Source organism: Paramisgurnus dabryanus, chromosome 8 (genome assembly GCF_030506205.2).
Source record: "Paramisgurnus dabryanus chromosome 8, PD_genome_1.1, whole genome shotgun sequence".
Taxonomy (NCBI): Eukaryota; Metazoa; Chordata; class Actinopteri; order Cypriniformes; family Cobitidae; genus Paramisgurnus; species Paramisgurnus dabryanus.
This window is the reverse complement of record NC_133344.1, coordinates 18,953,963-18,971,399: the sequence shown is the minus strand read 5'-3', so window position 1 is coordinate 18,971,399 and position 17,437 is coordinate 18,953,963. Positions and strand designations below refer to the sequence as shown.

Here is a 17,437-nt window from a genome sequence, read left to right as displayed (position 1 = left end):
TCCAGGCACGTAATCATATCGTGCCACCAGGTATTTATGAATATGTTGTAGTTGTCAGACAAAAAATATGTGCAACAGAAAGTTTCAGAACATGTTTTTTTTTATTGTGATTTGCAACAAATGTTTAAAGGACAACGCAAAAGAACAGACAACAGGCAGTGTACAATACTCAATGCACTTTATCAACAAATTGCACAAAGACTTCCAGCGAATTTTTAGCTGTGCGGATGTCACTGTCACTGTTTGTGCTATAAATAAATTATATATTTTACATGATGTTCTCTTTTGGCTGCACAAAGAGAACAGTAAAGAAATGGCAAGCTTTGAATTTGCAAGCTTTAACTTTTCACTCCATAGTTTCTTAGTATTGCTGTTACATTATGGACACTTGAAGGACAGTTCACCCTAAAATAAAAATTCTATCATCACTTACTCACCCTCATGTTGGTTTAAATGATAATTTTATTTATGCTGTTGAAAGGGAAGATATTTTGATAAATAATGGTAACCACACAGTGGACAGTACCCATTGATTTTTCCATAGTAGGAAAACCAAATGCTATGGAAGTCAATAGGTACCGTCAATTGTGTGCTTAACATCATTTGTCGAAACATCTTCTTTTGAAGAATAAAGAAACTCATACAGGTTAAGAACAACATAAAGGTGTGTGATTGATGACAGAATTTTCATTTTTGGATGAACTGTCCCTTTAAAGCTATATCTACTTAAGCAGAATCAGCAACAGAAGCTAGTTTTGATCAACTCATTTCAGCAATAGATCGGTCAATAAATGATCTGAATAAAAAACTCAAACAGCTGGGTTTCAATAGCTTTAAGGTCAGATAGAAACTATGAAGCAAAATACAAACTTAATATCAAGGTGAATGCCACATTAAGATAACACAAAACTACAGAAAAATCTGATATTACTCTTAACATAAGATAAACAGTAAAGTGCACCCCTTAACATTAAATAATTAAATATAAAACAAAAAGCTTTATTTAACAATGTTTACATGACACTTACTGAACAATCCACAGGTAATGACTAAGTGTAGAAACAGTGCACTACTCAATATGTTTCTGTTCTCCGTCATTTTGCACAAAATCTGTGTATTCCATTGTGACATCTTCTGGACTTTTCTTATTGTGTTGAGGCTCTGGTTGAATGTCATCATCCACAGGATAGTCGACTCTGGGCTTGGGTTTGGATACAATCTCCTCACAAATGTTGTTAAGTGCCTTTGGAAATATAACAAAATCTTTAATCCAATGCAACAAACCCAAATGGATAGAATAAAATGCTGTTATATGCCCACAGACTAAATGCACTGATTTTTGATACATTAAAGAGCACCTGTTTCATTGCTAAAAAATTTTGTATTTGGTATACAATGTGTTTGTGTGGTTAAAAAATATTATTTTCCAAATACGGTAAATTTTTGTAGCTCCAGTTTTAATGCTCTTTGTGAAACGCACGAATGTGAAAAGCTCTGTGTCCCTGATTGGCCAGCTAATCTGTACGTTGTGATTGGCCTGAACACCTCCGACATCAGCCGGAAACGTTACGCTCCTTACAATGTTTGAAAGATTTGATTAACTTACAGCAGAGGTCCCCAACCACCGGGTCGCGACCCAGTACTGGGTCGTGGACAAGTTGCCACCGGGTCGCAAGAACGTCCCGAAAAAATTTGTATAATAGCCACGTTATAGCTTAATCGGGTATTTTGTACTGTAAGAGCCGACTTCAAATAACATCAATCATTTCCACTTTTGAACAGAGCTCTCTCTCTTTTTCTCCACCTCTCTCTTTCTCTACCAGCGCATCAGCGATCACATTGCTGTCATTAGAGTTTGAGCATACAGTACTTCTAAAACACAATCGATCAAAGAATTGCGGAGGTATGACTTTATGAATCATTTGCAAATGTACGTCGCAATGATGTACATGTGCAGAGACGTTCAAATGTGTGACACCGCAAATGACTGAAAAGTAATTATTTTATTCTTCTTCAAAACAACTTCAGAATTATCCATCGATCGTAGCACCATGATCAAAATAAACTATTAGGCTAATAATATTTTAACGGCTACACTTTTAACGTAGGTTTGAAAGGAACCTAAACTTGTCAATCATCATTAATCATGGTAAATGCGTCTCCGTGTCTCTGCGCCCAGCCGCAATTCTTCTGGCATCTCTCCTCCTTCACTGCATTTTTCTTCTCTTCTGTTACTTGGAATTGGGTCTCGAGCCCGACCAAGATTCGAGCTGCCTTCGAGAACAGCAAGCCAAGTTCGTTTAGGTTCCATTAATTATTAAGACTAAATGGGCAGGCAAATTAGTAAAAACAATGAAAGTAAAAAACAATCCGGCAAATTATGGTTTTACACGTCTATAGAAAATATACTATAGCCTAAATAAAGCAATTATTAATTTTCCTAATGCATGGTTGTTATCTTTACTTCCGTTAAAAACGTAAATTTCGAAAAGGAGGATTTTCAGCACGTTTAACCGCAACTCAGCGACCACAAACCCCCCCCCCCCAATCTCACCCCCTGGTCCGCGAATTTTTTTTAAAGCTGAAACCGGTCCGTGGTGAAAAAAAGGTTGGGGACCCCTGACTTACAGGCTGTAAGTCCGAAGCGAGAGGAATTATGATAATGTCAGTCTTCTCTACATCACCAATCCCAGGAAGTAAACTGTTGCCTACAATCTGTGCGTTTGTTGTAGTCCAAGCAAAGAGATTTACGTTGGAGACGATAACTCGCGTCATCGTTTACCTTGGGGTTTGTACCTTTAGCATATCGTTAACATGAACTAATACACACTTACACACCAAATTAATAGGGCTGGGACAACGCGTCGACGTAATCGACGACGTCGACGCAAAAAATACGTCGACGCAAAATATGCGCGTCGATTCGTCAGACCCCAAAAGACGGCGCCGTTGAGTTGTAGCAACGCGAGTGGCTCCAGTCCACACCGGCTTCACAGCAAGTGTGAGAAGTGCGTAAGCGGCGCATGTTTTTTTCAGCGCCCATGTTAACAAGCATGCACCCTGCCGCATGAGGAGCGCGAGCTCGCGGCTCTGTAGCAACAGTGCTGCAATCGTTTCTGCGTGGGTTCTGCTGCGCTGCTCAAGCTCATTTAAAGTGAAAGTGCTTTGTTTATGGTTTAAATGCTCGTGGATTGACGCGAAAGAGTGTCATTTTACCATAAAATCATGAATGTGATGCCAAGTGTGTTTTAAACAGTCATGACTTTGAGCAATTTAACAAAAAGCAATGAAATATGTAAAAACACACTGTTGCCAGAAGACTTCGTTTTCATTCACTCTCTGTACAGCAGTAAATGAGTCCTCATCTATCTTAATAAACTTAAGAGAAAGATTTAATAATGTATGTGCTTATTAAGTTTAATTGTGTTTATGTCTGTTATTACATGGACTAGAACAGCACGAAAACAATGTGGATTAAACAAATCAAGTTATAAAAGTTACAATGTGTAACCATCAAAAGGCACATTGAAGAGGTTTTGCTCATAAATGCATGCAAAATAAAGTCATTTGAACTTGAGATTTTTATACTGTTACTAAACAGCACAGAATGAGCTGCAAACGCTTTATGAAATGCTACCTCTGACTAAGAATGCATTATTTTGCACTTGTATAGTCTTTTTATTTTGAAATTTCAAGAGCAATCAACATATATTGAAATGTTTACATTCAGATACGTAAATCAACATGTATAAATTGCTATTAGTTAATTAATGGGGAGATAATCGTTAATCGAATCGAATCGAAGTCGAATCGGACTGATAAAATGAATCGTTAGATTAATCGATGCATCGAAAAAAGAATCGCTAGATTAATCGTTTAAAAAATAATCGTTTATCCCAGCCCTACAAATTAAATTTGAAAACATGATTTGGATAATAGGTGCTCTTTAAATATGTTAAGAATAATTGAGGACAGGCCGTTTAATTATTTAAATAATTCAAAGGACCAGAGTCAATTATTCCGCTTATACCACGGTTACCACAAACATTGCTCTGGTGCCTATTTTTAAGACATTTGACAAGTTAGGTGTGCGGTACCCATAGAACATTTTTTTTTTAGCCAATCAGAATAAAGCATTCAACAACCCCTCTTTTTATTAAAATGAATACATTACATTACCAATAAGCAGTAAACGTTCACAGCATCTTTGTAAATGTTAGTTAATACCTATTCAACTGTTCATTGTTAATTCATTGTGCATTTAAGGTCACATTCTTCCTAATCCCATTTTTTAAACCCTAGTTAGTGTGTAATGTTGCTATAATAGCATAACTAATACCTGTAAAATGATAAAGCTCAAAGTTCACTGCCAGGCGATATATAATAATCAATATATATAATCGATATATATAATCTTCCCAATTCAAACAAGTCAACTCTTTCTTCGAAGCACGCAGCCCCTGAAGCCTACGAAGCAAACTGAAACGAGATGGTCTAGCCTAGGGAGGATTCTACCAGCGCATCGGCGATCACATTGCTGTCATTAGAGTTCAAGCATACAGTACTTCTAAAACACAATCGATCAAAGAATTGCAAAGGTATGACTTTATGAATAAAATGAAGACATTCATTTGATATCGCAAATGAAACTAATTGCAGGCAGGCGCGGGGCTATGGATTGACAGCTGGCCCGCCCAATCAGAAATGAAAAAAAAATAATACTCGGGACGTCGGGGTAGCGATTTTGCGAGCCCTGCATAGGTTTGTTTTGTAGAAAGACTTTCTTTAAAGTGAATTTCGTTTTGTATAAATTGTATCTTAATATTAATCAATGTTTAATCAAACAATTGCCTCGATTTAATAAATAAGAAGCAAACCAAGAACGTCTGTGGTGTGGACTATAGTGAACCCACTATATTTCCGCAGCCTATTCTTTCTGCTTTTAATGCATTTCTTAAATGAATGTCTCAATTACACAGTAGGCTTATAGGTTGTTATGATATTTGTTGCTAAAAGCAATAGACTATATTGTATAAAGTGTAGCAATAAACATGGCGTGACTTAGTGCTGAGTTAGAGAGCTGGTAGGCTATCAAACAACATCACTGTGATCAGATGTTTCCTTTCTATTTTTTACCCCGCTGTCACATATTTGTTGTGTGTTTATGTTATTGAGAGGAAAGCGCGCAGCACATATTTATAACGTATTGTTATTCAAAATACGTTTTCCACTTGCTTGCAAAAAAAGTTCTCAAAGTGATCATGGCTGAAAGCTGCTTGGGAATATTTTTTTCATTAGAACCATATAACGCAACATTCAACTTCTTTATAATAGTTTTTAAATAGTTATCAGGCTTACTTATAATTTTACTGTTTTTAACATAACATGCAATAGGTAAAATACACCATATGAAGTTGTATCCATGTCTAACTGTCCCGGGGCTATGGCGAATTCCTGTCGGGCTACAAAGATGTATCTGCGCCCTGCCCGTCGGAGGAAAAAATATTGTAATGGGTTTGCATTCTCTCAGATTTAGTTAGGTAATTATATTGTATGTAATTCGGTGTCATCTTGTTAGTTATTACTATCCCCACTAACAAGTGAAACTGTCAGGAAATGAAGTGAAAGCATAACTAAACCCATTATTCCTTTCGTGTTCACGTCTGAAATGCGCGCTCCTCGGCTCCGCTCTTTACGAGTACCCGCTTCTTATGGTCATCAAAAAGTATATTAAATGTTTATTTATTTGTCATTTCGTTTAACCTCAGAGTCAAACATTATTCTAGCAATTCCCTTTTTCTTTCTTTATTTAGTAAGTTAACTTAAATATGTGAGAACGAAAATATATTTTTAGTGATTTGTATGAAGAGAATATGATGTTAGAAGCTTTATTTTATAACACAAAATAGTGACTGCACACTCACTTGCAAAAATTATTTATTATAACCAACGTATCGGCAAATAGCCTTCGTCAAGGTATGTGTTCGCTCAGAGTGAAGCTTCATTTTAAGCATTTAGTAGCTTAATTTATTTAAACAGTTTTAATAGGCTATTTTAAAAAGTATTAGGTTTTTTGTGTTCATTTATATTTCTTGTCACTGTGTGCAGGTTCTTTTTTGTAGGCTATATGACAGCCCAATAATTTTTTTAACCAAAAAGGCTTAATTAATGTCATGTTGCATTACAATTTAAAGTATATCAATAATGTAAAAAATGTGACGTGCAGTTCGGGTGTTCTCACCAATACGCTTGTGATTCCTGAAGTTTTGACGAATTTTATAGACTTGTTATAGTTTCTTATTCAAAAGTGACACCCATAGATTCAGGTCCACCCGGACTTAATCCATGCCCACCCATATGTCACGTTCTGCATCCGCCACTGAAAGGGTGACTTCAGATGATGAAATGTAACCATTGATTTTTTTTGGATGCTTTTAGTCACCAACAAAAATTCTCACAGACACAGTTACATTTGTGCTATTGTAGTTTGGACGTGTTTATTATTATTCTGTAATATGGAAAAAATATAAATAATAAAAAAAAATGTAGGGGTTGTCCTCGGTATTTGAAAAATCCTGGCTACGGCCTTAATGACAGCAATGTGATCGCCGATGCACTGGTAGAGAGAGAGAGAGAGAGAGAGAGAGAGAGAGAGAGAGAGACAAAGAAAAAGAGTGAGCACGGCCCTGTATAGAAGTGGATTGATATGTTATTTGAAGTCGGCTCGTAAAGGACAAAACACCTGATTAAACTATAACGTAGCTATTATACACATTTTTTCAGGATGTTCTTGCGACCGGTGGCAACTTGTCCACGACCCGGTGGTTGGGGACCTCTGCGGTAGTGGACTCAGTTTGCAAAACCATTGCGAAAGCGTGTGCACTTTTTATTTATTGTTTATGAATTTGTGGATATGGATTGAAAATCTGAGAGCACTGATTGTTTAATTGTGCGTATGGTTTATTAATCCGCGCGCACCATTTGTAACTTGAACAGTTCAATAATCCGAGTATGGTTTATAAACTGAGGTGACGAATTACAAAAACGTGTCCGTTTCTCGTAGGCATAAGAAGATGGTAGATTGCCACCAATAAAATCTACAATCAACTTAGCTTTTGAGAAACGAAGCCAATAGCAGGCAGAAAGGCCCTATTTAATTTATATGGCATTTAAAAACCGTTTAGTATCCTGTCAATAACATAACCAAGCAATACACTCTCTGTATGAGTGTATTACAGTTGTTCTACTAAAACTGAACATAAAAGCCAACATTCATCACTGCAGTGGATAAATCATCTTACATGTACAAAGTTTTGGCGAACACGTGCACCACCTGCTGGCCAGATCGATTAACAGCAGATGAGATTATACTCGGTACTCTACTGCTTTTCCTGCAGTTCCCGGATGTTAAATGTTGAAATCTGTACGACTGAATTTTTGGACTTGAATTTTTGGACGCGAATTTAAATGGACTGAAACTTGCCTGCTGAATATTTTACGTTGTATTTTTAAACAGACCGAATATTTTAAAGTGAAATCTAAAAGGTGAATGTGGACTATTGAATTTTTAATACAGAAAATATACACGCATGTTGAATTTCAGCCCTTAAAAATGCAAAACCTAAAAATACAATGCATTAAAATTCAAGCACGGTTAATACAATGCATTTTTTTTCAGGTAGTACAATTCAACAGGCTGTTTTAATTCAAAAACATAAAAATACAATGCATTAAAATTCAAGTACGGTTAATACAATGCATTTTTTTTCAGGTAGTACAATTCAACAGGCTATTTTAATTCAAAAACTTTTGTCATTATTTTTCTTCCATAGGATTCATCATGGCGTCACCTGCTGCTCCCGCCAGAGGCATGTGCTCGCTTAGTTTTTGAGCCAAATTGATTTTTGCATGCAAGAAATGTAAGTAGGAGGGGTGCCAAGGAAAAGACTGTGAACGCTCTATAATATTTTTTTTAATTTCTGTACACTGTGCCTCCTTAAAAAAGTGCATAACGCCCCTGGCTCCCGCCTACCTTGCCTGTCAACGGGACACAGAGATGTTTCTGACTTATTAAAGAAACATAAAATAAACTCACCAACAGTATATCAAATTAACCAACCTTAAAATCTACAAAAGTAAAACGCAGTATTACAGAAATTATATTAATATAGTGAAATATAGAAATGATACTAAAATTGTGAGAATGACCTTATTAAATGTTTATTTTCAAATATATAGCCGTTATAGGCATGCAATAAATCTTGTGATAGCCCTAGGTTGTGAAAGAACCACTTGTTTTACCCTTCGGAGTACACAACCTTTGAATTAGGACACAGCTCATGTATTGCTTTAGCATTGAGAGGTTATAAAAAAAAGCTCAGTAACAGCACAGAGACCGACGAGTAATATCACCACCCTGTGGCTGTTCAGACACGAGAATCTATACAGAATAATTCAATTCTTGCATCCGTCTCCCAACAAATATCAATGTCATCTCCTCACCTCTAATTTCCTCTGGATCTGAGTGCTGTGTATGGTTGGGTCCTGATCAGGTGCAAGTTTATCCTGAGAGTTCTGCATGTTTGTCATCCATAACTGTGTATCTTCAACACACACTTTGACTTTGTCAATATCCATGCCGTCGATATGACTGTAATTGTCATTCTGGGGGACAGGGTGTACAAAATATTATAAAATGATTATTTTGGCTATTGATGCTAATTGATAGATCACAGTTATGACCTCATCAAAGAGCTATTATTAATATCACTGTACGGCACCAATAGACAATCATTATTCATGATGCACATATTTGGCACTATATCTTCTACTGGAAAAGTGGCATTTAATAATTTTAGATCATGATGATACACTATACTGTCAGAACTAACACTACATTAACACTAACCCTTATATTATTGTAAAGTGTATGATTTTTGTAAAAGCATTAGCAGTATCAAACCAAGTTGAATTCTCTTTGAAAACAAATGGTGCTTAGGTATGTGGTATGTTTGATGGTATACAGCAGGAAATACAATACATTGTTTAAACAAATAGAGTTTAAAAGAACACCCCCTTTAAGACGATGTAACATTCATTGCATTGGACTGTAGCACATGGCTGTTTAAAATAATGGATGACAAAGACAGCAAAGGTGACAACTGTACTTACTCCATTCTTAAACTCCTCCATAATAGTCGTGTAGTTCTGTATTCTGGCTGACAGCTCTTTAAACATTTGGGGTCTCTTTATGGACTCCTGGTATCTGTCTTGTACAGGCAAACCCAGTTTCTGCGAAACAAAACAATGCTGCTTTAATACATCACTGTTTGTAAGCATGAATGCTTTTGTTGGGTTCCCAAAACACCGCAGCCAATTACTGTTCTTTCAAAAGTGATACGGTGGGATTTTGAAAGCTACAAAAATGAGTCTTCAGCTTTTAAACTAAAAGCATGTCATCCCAAATGCCTCGCTGTCAAAACAGTGCAGGTCAATTAAAATATTACACTGCGGTTGGACATAAAAAAGGCAAAATGCAAAGCATTAAACCCCTTGTTGTGTTCAAATCTGTTAAGTGTTTGAGAGAATATTATGCAGAAATCTATCTGCTTTTGTACACACGGGATAAGCTATGATCAAAAGCGTCTTTAAAAAGGTGACTCACTTGAATCTCCTCCAGTTTGTTAAGGTAGGTCTGCTTATCTTGGTCTGCTCCTTCTTCATACAGCCAGTCCTCTGTTCCATTTAAAAGTTCAAAGAACGTCCGACGGTCCTGAAGAATAAAAGCAAAATACATTGCATTGTGTTATTTTCGGCTGACAACAAATGTTTGGTACAGTCAACTTGAAATAACCAGCGTGTTTGTACAATCTAATTTATTTAAATGAATTTATGCGTTTATAATGGCATTTGGGGATTTGTGAATCGGTGCATAAGGCTACATGAAAACATCAAGTATTCAAATGAATCCCAGATGATGAATAGATTACAAGCCTGTAGAAAACCTGCAGAGATGATGCATTACTTCAGCATTTAGAAACGTCTGAAAGGGGCCCTCCAGCTTGTGTCTGTAGTAATAAACATTTTCCTCAACTGCATTTTTGGCATTGTTGCGCTCTTTCTCCTGGCAATCCTGCTGTATCATTTTTCTCTGTCAGGAAAGAAAAGAGACATTTAAAAGGAGCCTAATGAATGTTTGAGTAAATGATTGGAAGAACGTTTTATATTATTTCTAATGCTGACATAGTTAAATAACTTTATTTAAAATGAAATAAAATCAAATGGGGCTACATAACAACTAATCGCAACTAATCATTTGCAGAATAAACGTTTTTGTTTACATCATATATATTAGGGATGCACCGATACCACTTTTTTGGAATACGAGTACGAGTTCTTGCATTTCAGTACTTGCCGATACCGATACCGTGTACTTCATAAAAAAACATGATTTAAATTTACAGGTAACAGCTTTAGTCATATAATTTAACAAAAAAAAAAGGACTAGTTTTCCAGTTTGTTGTAAACTCTGCCTCTTTGGACAACACAAGAGGCATTAACCCCTTACACGCCGCTCAAACATACACATTTCTCAGACCGTGGTATCGATTCCAGGTATCGGAGGACTTTTAACAAGTACGAGTACTTTAGAAAATGTGGTATCGAGGCCGATACCCGATATCGGTGCATCCCTAATTTATATGTGTGTGTATTTTGTATAATAATTATTTATATATACAGTAAATACATACACATGTAGATTTTTTTTAAGAAAAATATTTTAAGAAATAAATATGTGTATATATTTAGTATTATAATTATATATAAATATATACACATGTAGATATTTCTTAAATAATATGATGTAAACAAAAACTTTTATTCTGCAAACAATTAGTTGCGATTAGTTGTTATGCAGCCCTACAATCAAATGAAAGTACATTAGCATGGCAATTGTTTGTCCTGTACAATGAGATTAAATGGAGACTATTTTTAACAAAACTTAGCAGACTGTTTTATATATACACAATATATTACACTGCACACTAAAATATATAAACTATATATTGAATAAGTTCCCAGTTTTCTTCCCGTTAAACATTAAAAATCAAGAGTACCTCCTGAACAATATATGTGCTTAGCCTCTCCTTTGGTAACTGCTGAGTAGTCATCTTCTCAATGGGGAGCCCAACATGTTTGACCTTCATCCTTGCTTTTTTCGCATCAGGGGGTTGATTGTTTACCTCTCCGTTCATCTGTGGAGAAAGTAGATTGCTCATTTGCATAAAGGTACACACAGACGAATGACAATATCAGTTTAAATCTAGAAGATGCCCACCTAATGTGGACATACTGTGTATAGGAGCTAAATGGGCCGGGCAAGCGGTAAGTGAGAGGTGTAGCTCACTTACACTCAATGCATCTGTATGATTCAGCTCTGGTTTCATGAGGGGACACTGTGCTGTTTGCAGGTTTTCTTTGTCTATCGAGAGCTGATCAGAGCTTGTCTCCTGTGTCTTGTCCTAGAATCACAGTCCCAGGGTACTGATAGTTAAATACAATTCAGTTGCCCACTGTCACCCTCATAGAAACCCAATATTGTTCATTTTTAGAGCATAACAGGGAGAATTATGCTATGTATGCACTTGCCAAACTATTACAAACTGAAATCAAACTGATCTATATAGCATCTTGTTTATCATTAAAAGGTATTCATGCAAAACAACTATCTTGTGTTATAAAATGATTTATGTGTTAATGACACATTAATTAGCACATTATTACATCTACAGTTATAACTTGTCACAGACAGAAAGCCACATGGTACCAACCTGTGCATCCACGTCAAACCCATCATCATTGTACACCTCCCCATTTATTTTGGCAGTTTCATCATCAGCGCTGACCCGCAGGACCGCCATGGCTGAGGTTACACTGACTATTCCACTGCAATCTACTTGAACTTTGACCTTCACCTTTGCCTTTTCTCCATTCTCCTGAGGTTGAATGTTCTGCACTTTATATTCTCCTGCAAAGTTTATTTTCACATCATACACATGCACTGCATAACTTTTACTATTTTTAATTTTTTAGCATGCTTTAAGAGCATAAATCTTGCCTGGTTATGACATAATTGATTCTCACCAATTTTCGCCTCGGGAAACGGCAGTGAAGCTGGATCTGAATAAAAAGCTTCTAAAACAAAAGGCTTGTTCCTGTAAAACGTGATGATTTTGGCTGAAGGACTAGGTTGGTTCCTGCCAAATATCTCATGACAGCTGGAGGGAAAGGATGTATACACAGAGGTGTATTAATATTTGGGAGCAGATGTGGAAAAAAAATCTTAATTGATATGTCGCATAAGCACAGCACAGCACATTTCCCTTCGCCTGGCACAGATATGAGGGCAAAGAGCATCCAAACTGAGAAGCTTACGATTTGCCTTCATCTGCTTCACTGGTCCAGGAAAGAGAGATGGGGAATGGGACAGCATCTGTGATAGTAAAGTCTCGTACTCTGAATGCAGGGGACATCATGGCACACTGAAAAAAAAAACAATACATTGTAATATTTCATGGAATTGATCATTCTTAGAAATGTGATGTTTCTTAAGGATTTCTCTTTGCAGTACTGTTAAAACTGACGCGTGTAATTTTCACGCAACTAGAACTGCAAAAATAAGCATTGTTTTTAAAAAGGTTTCCCAAACCTTAAGGATATCTTAAAACAAAGTCCAACCACAGTGTATAGTATAATACAGCTATATTTTGGAGGGGGATACATTTACAATGGTCTCATAATTGTTTCTGCATATAAGCGAAGATAAAAGCATGTATTTAAAAAATAAATGGAAAAAAATTACACACTTCACGTGCAAATGAAATGTTATGCAACGATCAACGACGCTGTTTTTAGATCAACATTTTTTGATGGTCCTAGAACAAGTTTCCTGTCCAAAAACCTAATTTAGGCTAAATTTACACAACAACGTAACTTTTCACGACAACGCTGTCAAAAAGATCCATATTTAAAGGGACACTACACTTTTTTTGAAAATATGCTAATTTTCCAGCTCCCCTAGAGTTAATCATTTGATTTTTACTGTTTTGGAATCCATTCAGCCGATCTCCGGGTCTGGCGATACCACTTTTAGCATAGCTTAGCATAATCGATTAAATCGTAATAATCAAGGATTTTGCTGCCGTAACATGGCTGCAAGAGGCGCAATGATATTACGCAGTGCCTAAATATAGTCCTCTGCTATGCAACCTGTTACATAGTATTAAACCATCTCACCTGTAATGCGCAACCTTTGGCCACTGCCTCATCTGCATTTAAAGTGGTGCTCACATCCCTCTTGAAGAACTTACAGATCTGGGCCTTCACTGCTGGAATGCGTGTCGCTCCACCTACAATCTCCACAGCACTAATGTCCTGAAGCTGCACATGTGCCTGCTCTAGAGCTGCCACCAAAGGAACCCTAACTCTCTCGATCAGATCACCACACAGCTCTTCAAATTTAGCCCTGTATAGAAAGAGATCGACTTTTAATCACATTTGATTTCTTGCTGACCAGTGATGCAACTCCATCTGCTCCTTTACAGAGCTGAACTTGGAAGCAAATAATCCTTTACATGTTGTCAATCTCCAAATGCAGCATTTATTCACATAACATCTTCAAAATATTACCTGTTCATTTTTCCAGAGACATCTTTGTCATCCATGAAACACTCAATGTTTAGAGGAATGTCTGTGGCGTTACTGCTCATCAATTTCTTGAGCTTCTCGCACTCCTGCGTCAGCCGCAACAGAGCTCGGACCCTGGACTTCACATCCAGCTTGTACTTGGACTTAAACTCGGCACAGAAGTATTCCACCAGCCTCTGATCAAAGTCCTTCCCCCCCAAATAGGGATCAAAGGCAGTCGACAGTACCTGCAAAGAGCGTGCTGTTGATGTGTCTGAAAACGCAAACTTGGAGATTTTTGGTGCAGATGTATCTGATGTATTCTGATGCTCACCTTCACCGTTCCTTTGCTGAATGCACAAATCGAAACCTGCAAAGCCGAGTGGCCCATGTCTACGAACGCAACAATCCTCGGCTTTTCATCAGTGCCTGGTAGATCCTCTTTGTATATGCCATAGTTTAAAGCCACTGAGATAACAAACAATACAGAGGTGTCAATATTGCTTTAGATGTGGAAATGATAGCGTTGTGAATTCAAAAGCGAGCTTAAAGATACCTGCGGTGTTATCGTTTATAAGCTTCAGGCAGTTCAAACCGGCAATCTTGGCGGCATCCAGTACGGACCTTCTTTCTGAATCAGTGAAGAATGAGGGGATCTATGCATAATAAAATCATTTGTACGGCCAAAGAAATAACAAACACAAACAAACCATGGGATTGGTGGCTTGCATTAGTGGAGTACATAGAAAATGAACAAGATCTGGTTAACAGAGCCTTTGTCTAAAACATCATGGCAGGCGTATGTATCATACCTATGGTAATCCATTATTAGTCTTATAAATTATGTGGTTACAATTTCCAATGAACTTAAAGCTTCCATTTTTGGTGCATGCCTCTGGTATCCATTAAATATCAAACACAGGAACACATTATTTATTCTAGGCTATAGCACCTGTTCAGTCTTGCTGTATTTTAGAGCCTTTAAGAAAACTTACAGAGATGACACACTCCACCACTTTCTTCTGTAGGGTAGCCTCTGTAATCTCCTTCATTTTGGTTAACAACATAGCCGTGATCTGCTCAATGCTGAAGTGGTGCTCCTCATCGAGGTACGTGACCTAATAAAGACATCGGATGATTTTACTCTCTACACCCATCTCCATTACACTTAGGTAAACAAAACAACATGTGCTACTAATTACATATGAGACGAGTGTTTACCTTAACTCCAACTTTCCCATCATTTAGTGGTACCAGGTCATAAGGTAAACACCCCTTCTCAGTTTGCACAACTTGATCTTGAAACAACCTTCCATGGAGCCTCTTAAAATGAAAGATGGTGCTTCCAGGATTGGTTATTATCTAGAACAAGTCAGAAAAAGACATGATAATACTAAATCCCTTTTACTACAAGTATAAATAATTCAAATAATCAGCTTTCCCTTGGATTCACAGACAAGGCTTAGTCCTAGACTAAAATGCATGCTCAAAAAATAACTTTCACTGACAGATCTCAAAATTTGTCAGTGCCATAGATACTTCTTCAGATACAGTATCATCTCTATTTAAGGTATGTTTATAAAAGATTCTTAAATATCTTAAATTTAACTAAGGCCCAGTCCTGGCTTTAGCTTAGCCTTGTCTATGAAACCAGGTCTTTAACATGTTATTTTAAGCCAACCTGGTTTCTTGCAGCATTTCCTATTGTCCTGTTCTTTGAACCAAATGATACAACAGCTCTACAAAAGAAGGTTCAGGGCAGCAAATCATACATCAATTTATAAGCCAAATAACACATAGTAAGCAACAAAGCAGAGATGACAACATGCAAAATACCCCAATTTAAAGGAGATATTTCTAAAAAAACTTTTTTAAGATGTAAAATAAACATTTGGTGTCCCCAGTGATAGTTCAAACTATCATATAGATAATTTATTATTGCATGTTAAAATGGCCACTTTGTAGGTGTGGGCAAAAATGTGCAGTTTTTTTAAACGCTTTTAAATGCAAATGAGCTGATCTCTGCACTAAATGGCAGTTGCCGTGGTTGGATAGTGCAGATTAAGGGGCGGTATTATCCCCTTCTGACATCACAAGGGGAGCCAAATTTCAATTACCTATTTTATCACATGATGCAAAGAATGATTTATCAAAGCTAAGTTACTAGGTTTATCTTTTTCACATTTTCTAGGTTGATTAAACAATGTACAGCTTATATAAAGAAATGCAATAATAACATGCATTATTTATATTTTCTTTTTTTCATTGTCTACTGCCTCTTTGTTAATATGCATTTCATTTGTATATTATGTAATTGTAAAAAGTTGTAAAAACTGTAAATAGAAGTAAACGTGGTTTGAATTTCAATTCAACAAGTAACACATACTGTTGCTATTTTCTCTTACGAAAATGAACCATGGTTTTACTAAAGTTAAAATAAAAACATAGTTACACCATGGTTACTGTAGTAAACATGGTTATTACACTTTTACCACAAAAACAACATGGTTCATTTTCATAAGGGTTAGGTGCATGGAATATGTGTGAACTAACAACCATGTCTTCTTGTTATATAAAGTGGAATGCTGCTAAAGTTATGTTATTCATAAATGATAATAATTAAACATCCAGCATTGCATATTACAGTAAATAAATATGACATCCTTAAATACGACTAATGCTCAGCTGGTAACCTTTCATTATGGTTGGATGTCTAACGTGCATGAAGTCAAGAAACTGTCAACATGCATCTGATGCTTTAGCTGCAATGTTTATGAAATAGCACGTGCTAACATTATTCACTTACGGGGTGCATCTGTCAGTGAATTCATTTGATATGGTTTCGATGCCTCCGCTCTTGACCACCGCAATATAGCAATTCTGAAAGCCCACATCAAAGCCCACAACAGCCATACCGGAATCTCCTCGGTAAGACAGACCGATTCAGATAAACAAACCCGCTTTGTGTTAGCAATATTTGGCCAGCGTGTATCAGACGGTAGTGGTAATCCAGAGCGCGCACACGATACAGTCATTCGCGACCCATTTATATCTCTATTCAGCGAACTTTCCGGAAACTTCCAGCCCATCCTCTGCGCTGCTGGAGCGGCGGAGACGCGCGGGACCGCCCGGCGTGATTGCGTTGTGGTTTCCAGAGCGTTCGCCCAGCGTCCGCAGTGTTTCTATAGTAACCGCAGGCCAGGATGCCCTATAACGGCGAAAAACATGATAAATATTGTCGTTTTTCATCGGTGATGTTATGAGGTAGCGTTTATGGCTAATTCTGCATGTGTTTATTTCACACAATAGCATATTTTAATCGGTCAATACTGTCAAATATTTCACGGTTTTTATGCGCGTAATAGAATTTGACTTGATGCCACACATGTTGCGTCGCGACGCGGTGGTCGTCGTAATTTTAGTTCACTGATTGGCTCAGATTTCTGCTAAAAGTACCCTTTATATTAAAATGGAAATTTTTAGTAAATGTAAGCTTACTTAATGACATCTATTGCATTTAGAAGATAATCCACTTTACAAGTTTATTTATTATAACGTGGTAATTAAAAATGAAAGAAAGATGTGAGGCAAACTAAACTTTCAGCTTTTTTAAAGGGGGAGGAGCCATTTAATATATCCCTCTCTTTTCTTTTTAGAGGGAAATTACGTCAACGCATCTAACAAAACTGTGCGTTACTTCAGTGGGTCTTTAAAACAAACAAATAAATAGAAAACATTTTTTTTTTTGTAA

General features: G+C 36.8%; 1 protein-coding gene across 2 annotated transcripts; it reads right to left on the bottom strand.

Moving 5' to 3' along the window:
* Window positions 1-165: 165 nt before the first annotated feature.
* hsph1 (heat shock 105/110 protein 1) lies at window positions 166-17,315 on the bottom strand. Of its 2 annotated transcripts, XM_065280855.2 has the most exons (18): window positions 16,493-17,315; window positions 15,368-15,425; window positions 14,908-15,048; window positions 14,682-14,804; window positions 14,243-14,342; window positions 14,021-14,154; window positions 13,690-13,934; window positions 13,297-13,525; window positions 12,436-12,542; window positions 12,145-12,278; window positions 11,832-12,028; window positions 11,412-11,522; window positions 11,118-11,255; window positions 10,025-10,150; window positions 9,665-9,772; window positions 9,172-9,291; window positions 8,503-8,664; window positions 166-1,243 (listed from the first exon to the last, which is right to left on the bottom strand). In XM_065280855.2, exons 1-18 carry the CDS (start codon window positions 16,597-16,599, stop codon window positions 1,070-1,072), a joined length of 2,514 nt encoding a protein of 837 aa, XP_065136927.1. In that variant the 5' UTR covers window positions 16,600-17,315; the 3' UTR covers window positions 166-1,069. The 2 variants fall into 2 exon arrangements, with proteins under 2 accessions (XP_065136927.1, XP_065136928.1); XM_065280856.2 differs by lacking the exon at window positions 15,368-15,425 and having other exon boundaries at window positions 16,493-16,612.
* Window positions 17,316-17,437: the final 122 nt, after the last annotated feature.

What these genes read in the sequence shown, in the direction of transcription:
- hsph1 (XM_065280855.2), bottom strand. Translation starts at nt 16,599, where the DNA reads ATGGCTGTTGTGGGCTTTGATGTGGGCTTTCAGAATTGCTATATTGCG. An exon ending in TGGTGGAGTGTGTCATCTCT is followed by an intron (nt 14,343 to 14,681) that starts GTAAGTTTTCTT and finishes TATTATGCATAG; the next exon opens with ATCCCCTCATTCTTCACTGA. An exon ending in GTCTCTGGAAAAATGAACAG is followed by an intron (nt 13,526 to 13,689) that starts GTAATATTTTGA and finishes CTTTCTATACAG; the next exon opens with GGCTAAATTTGAAGAGCTGT.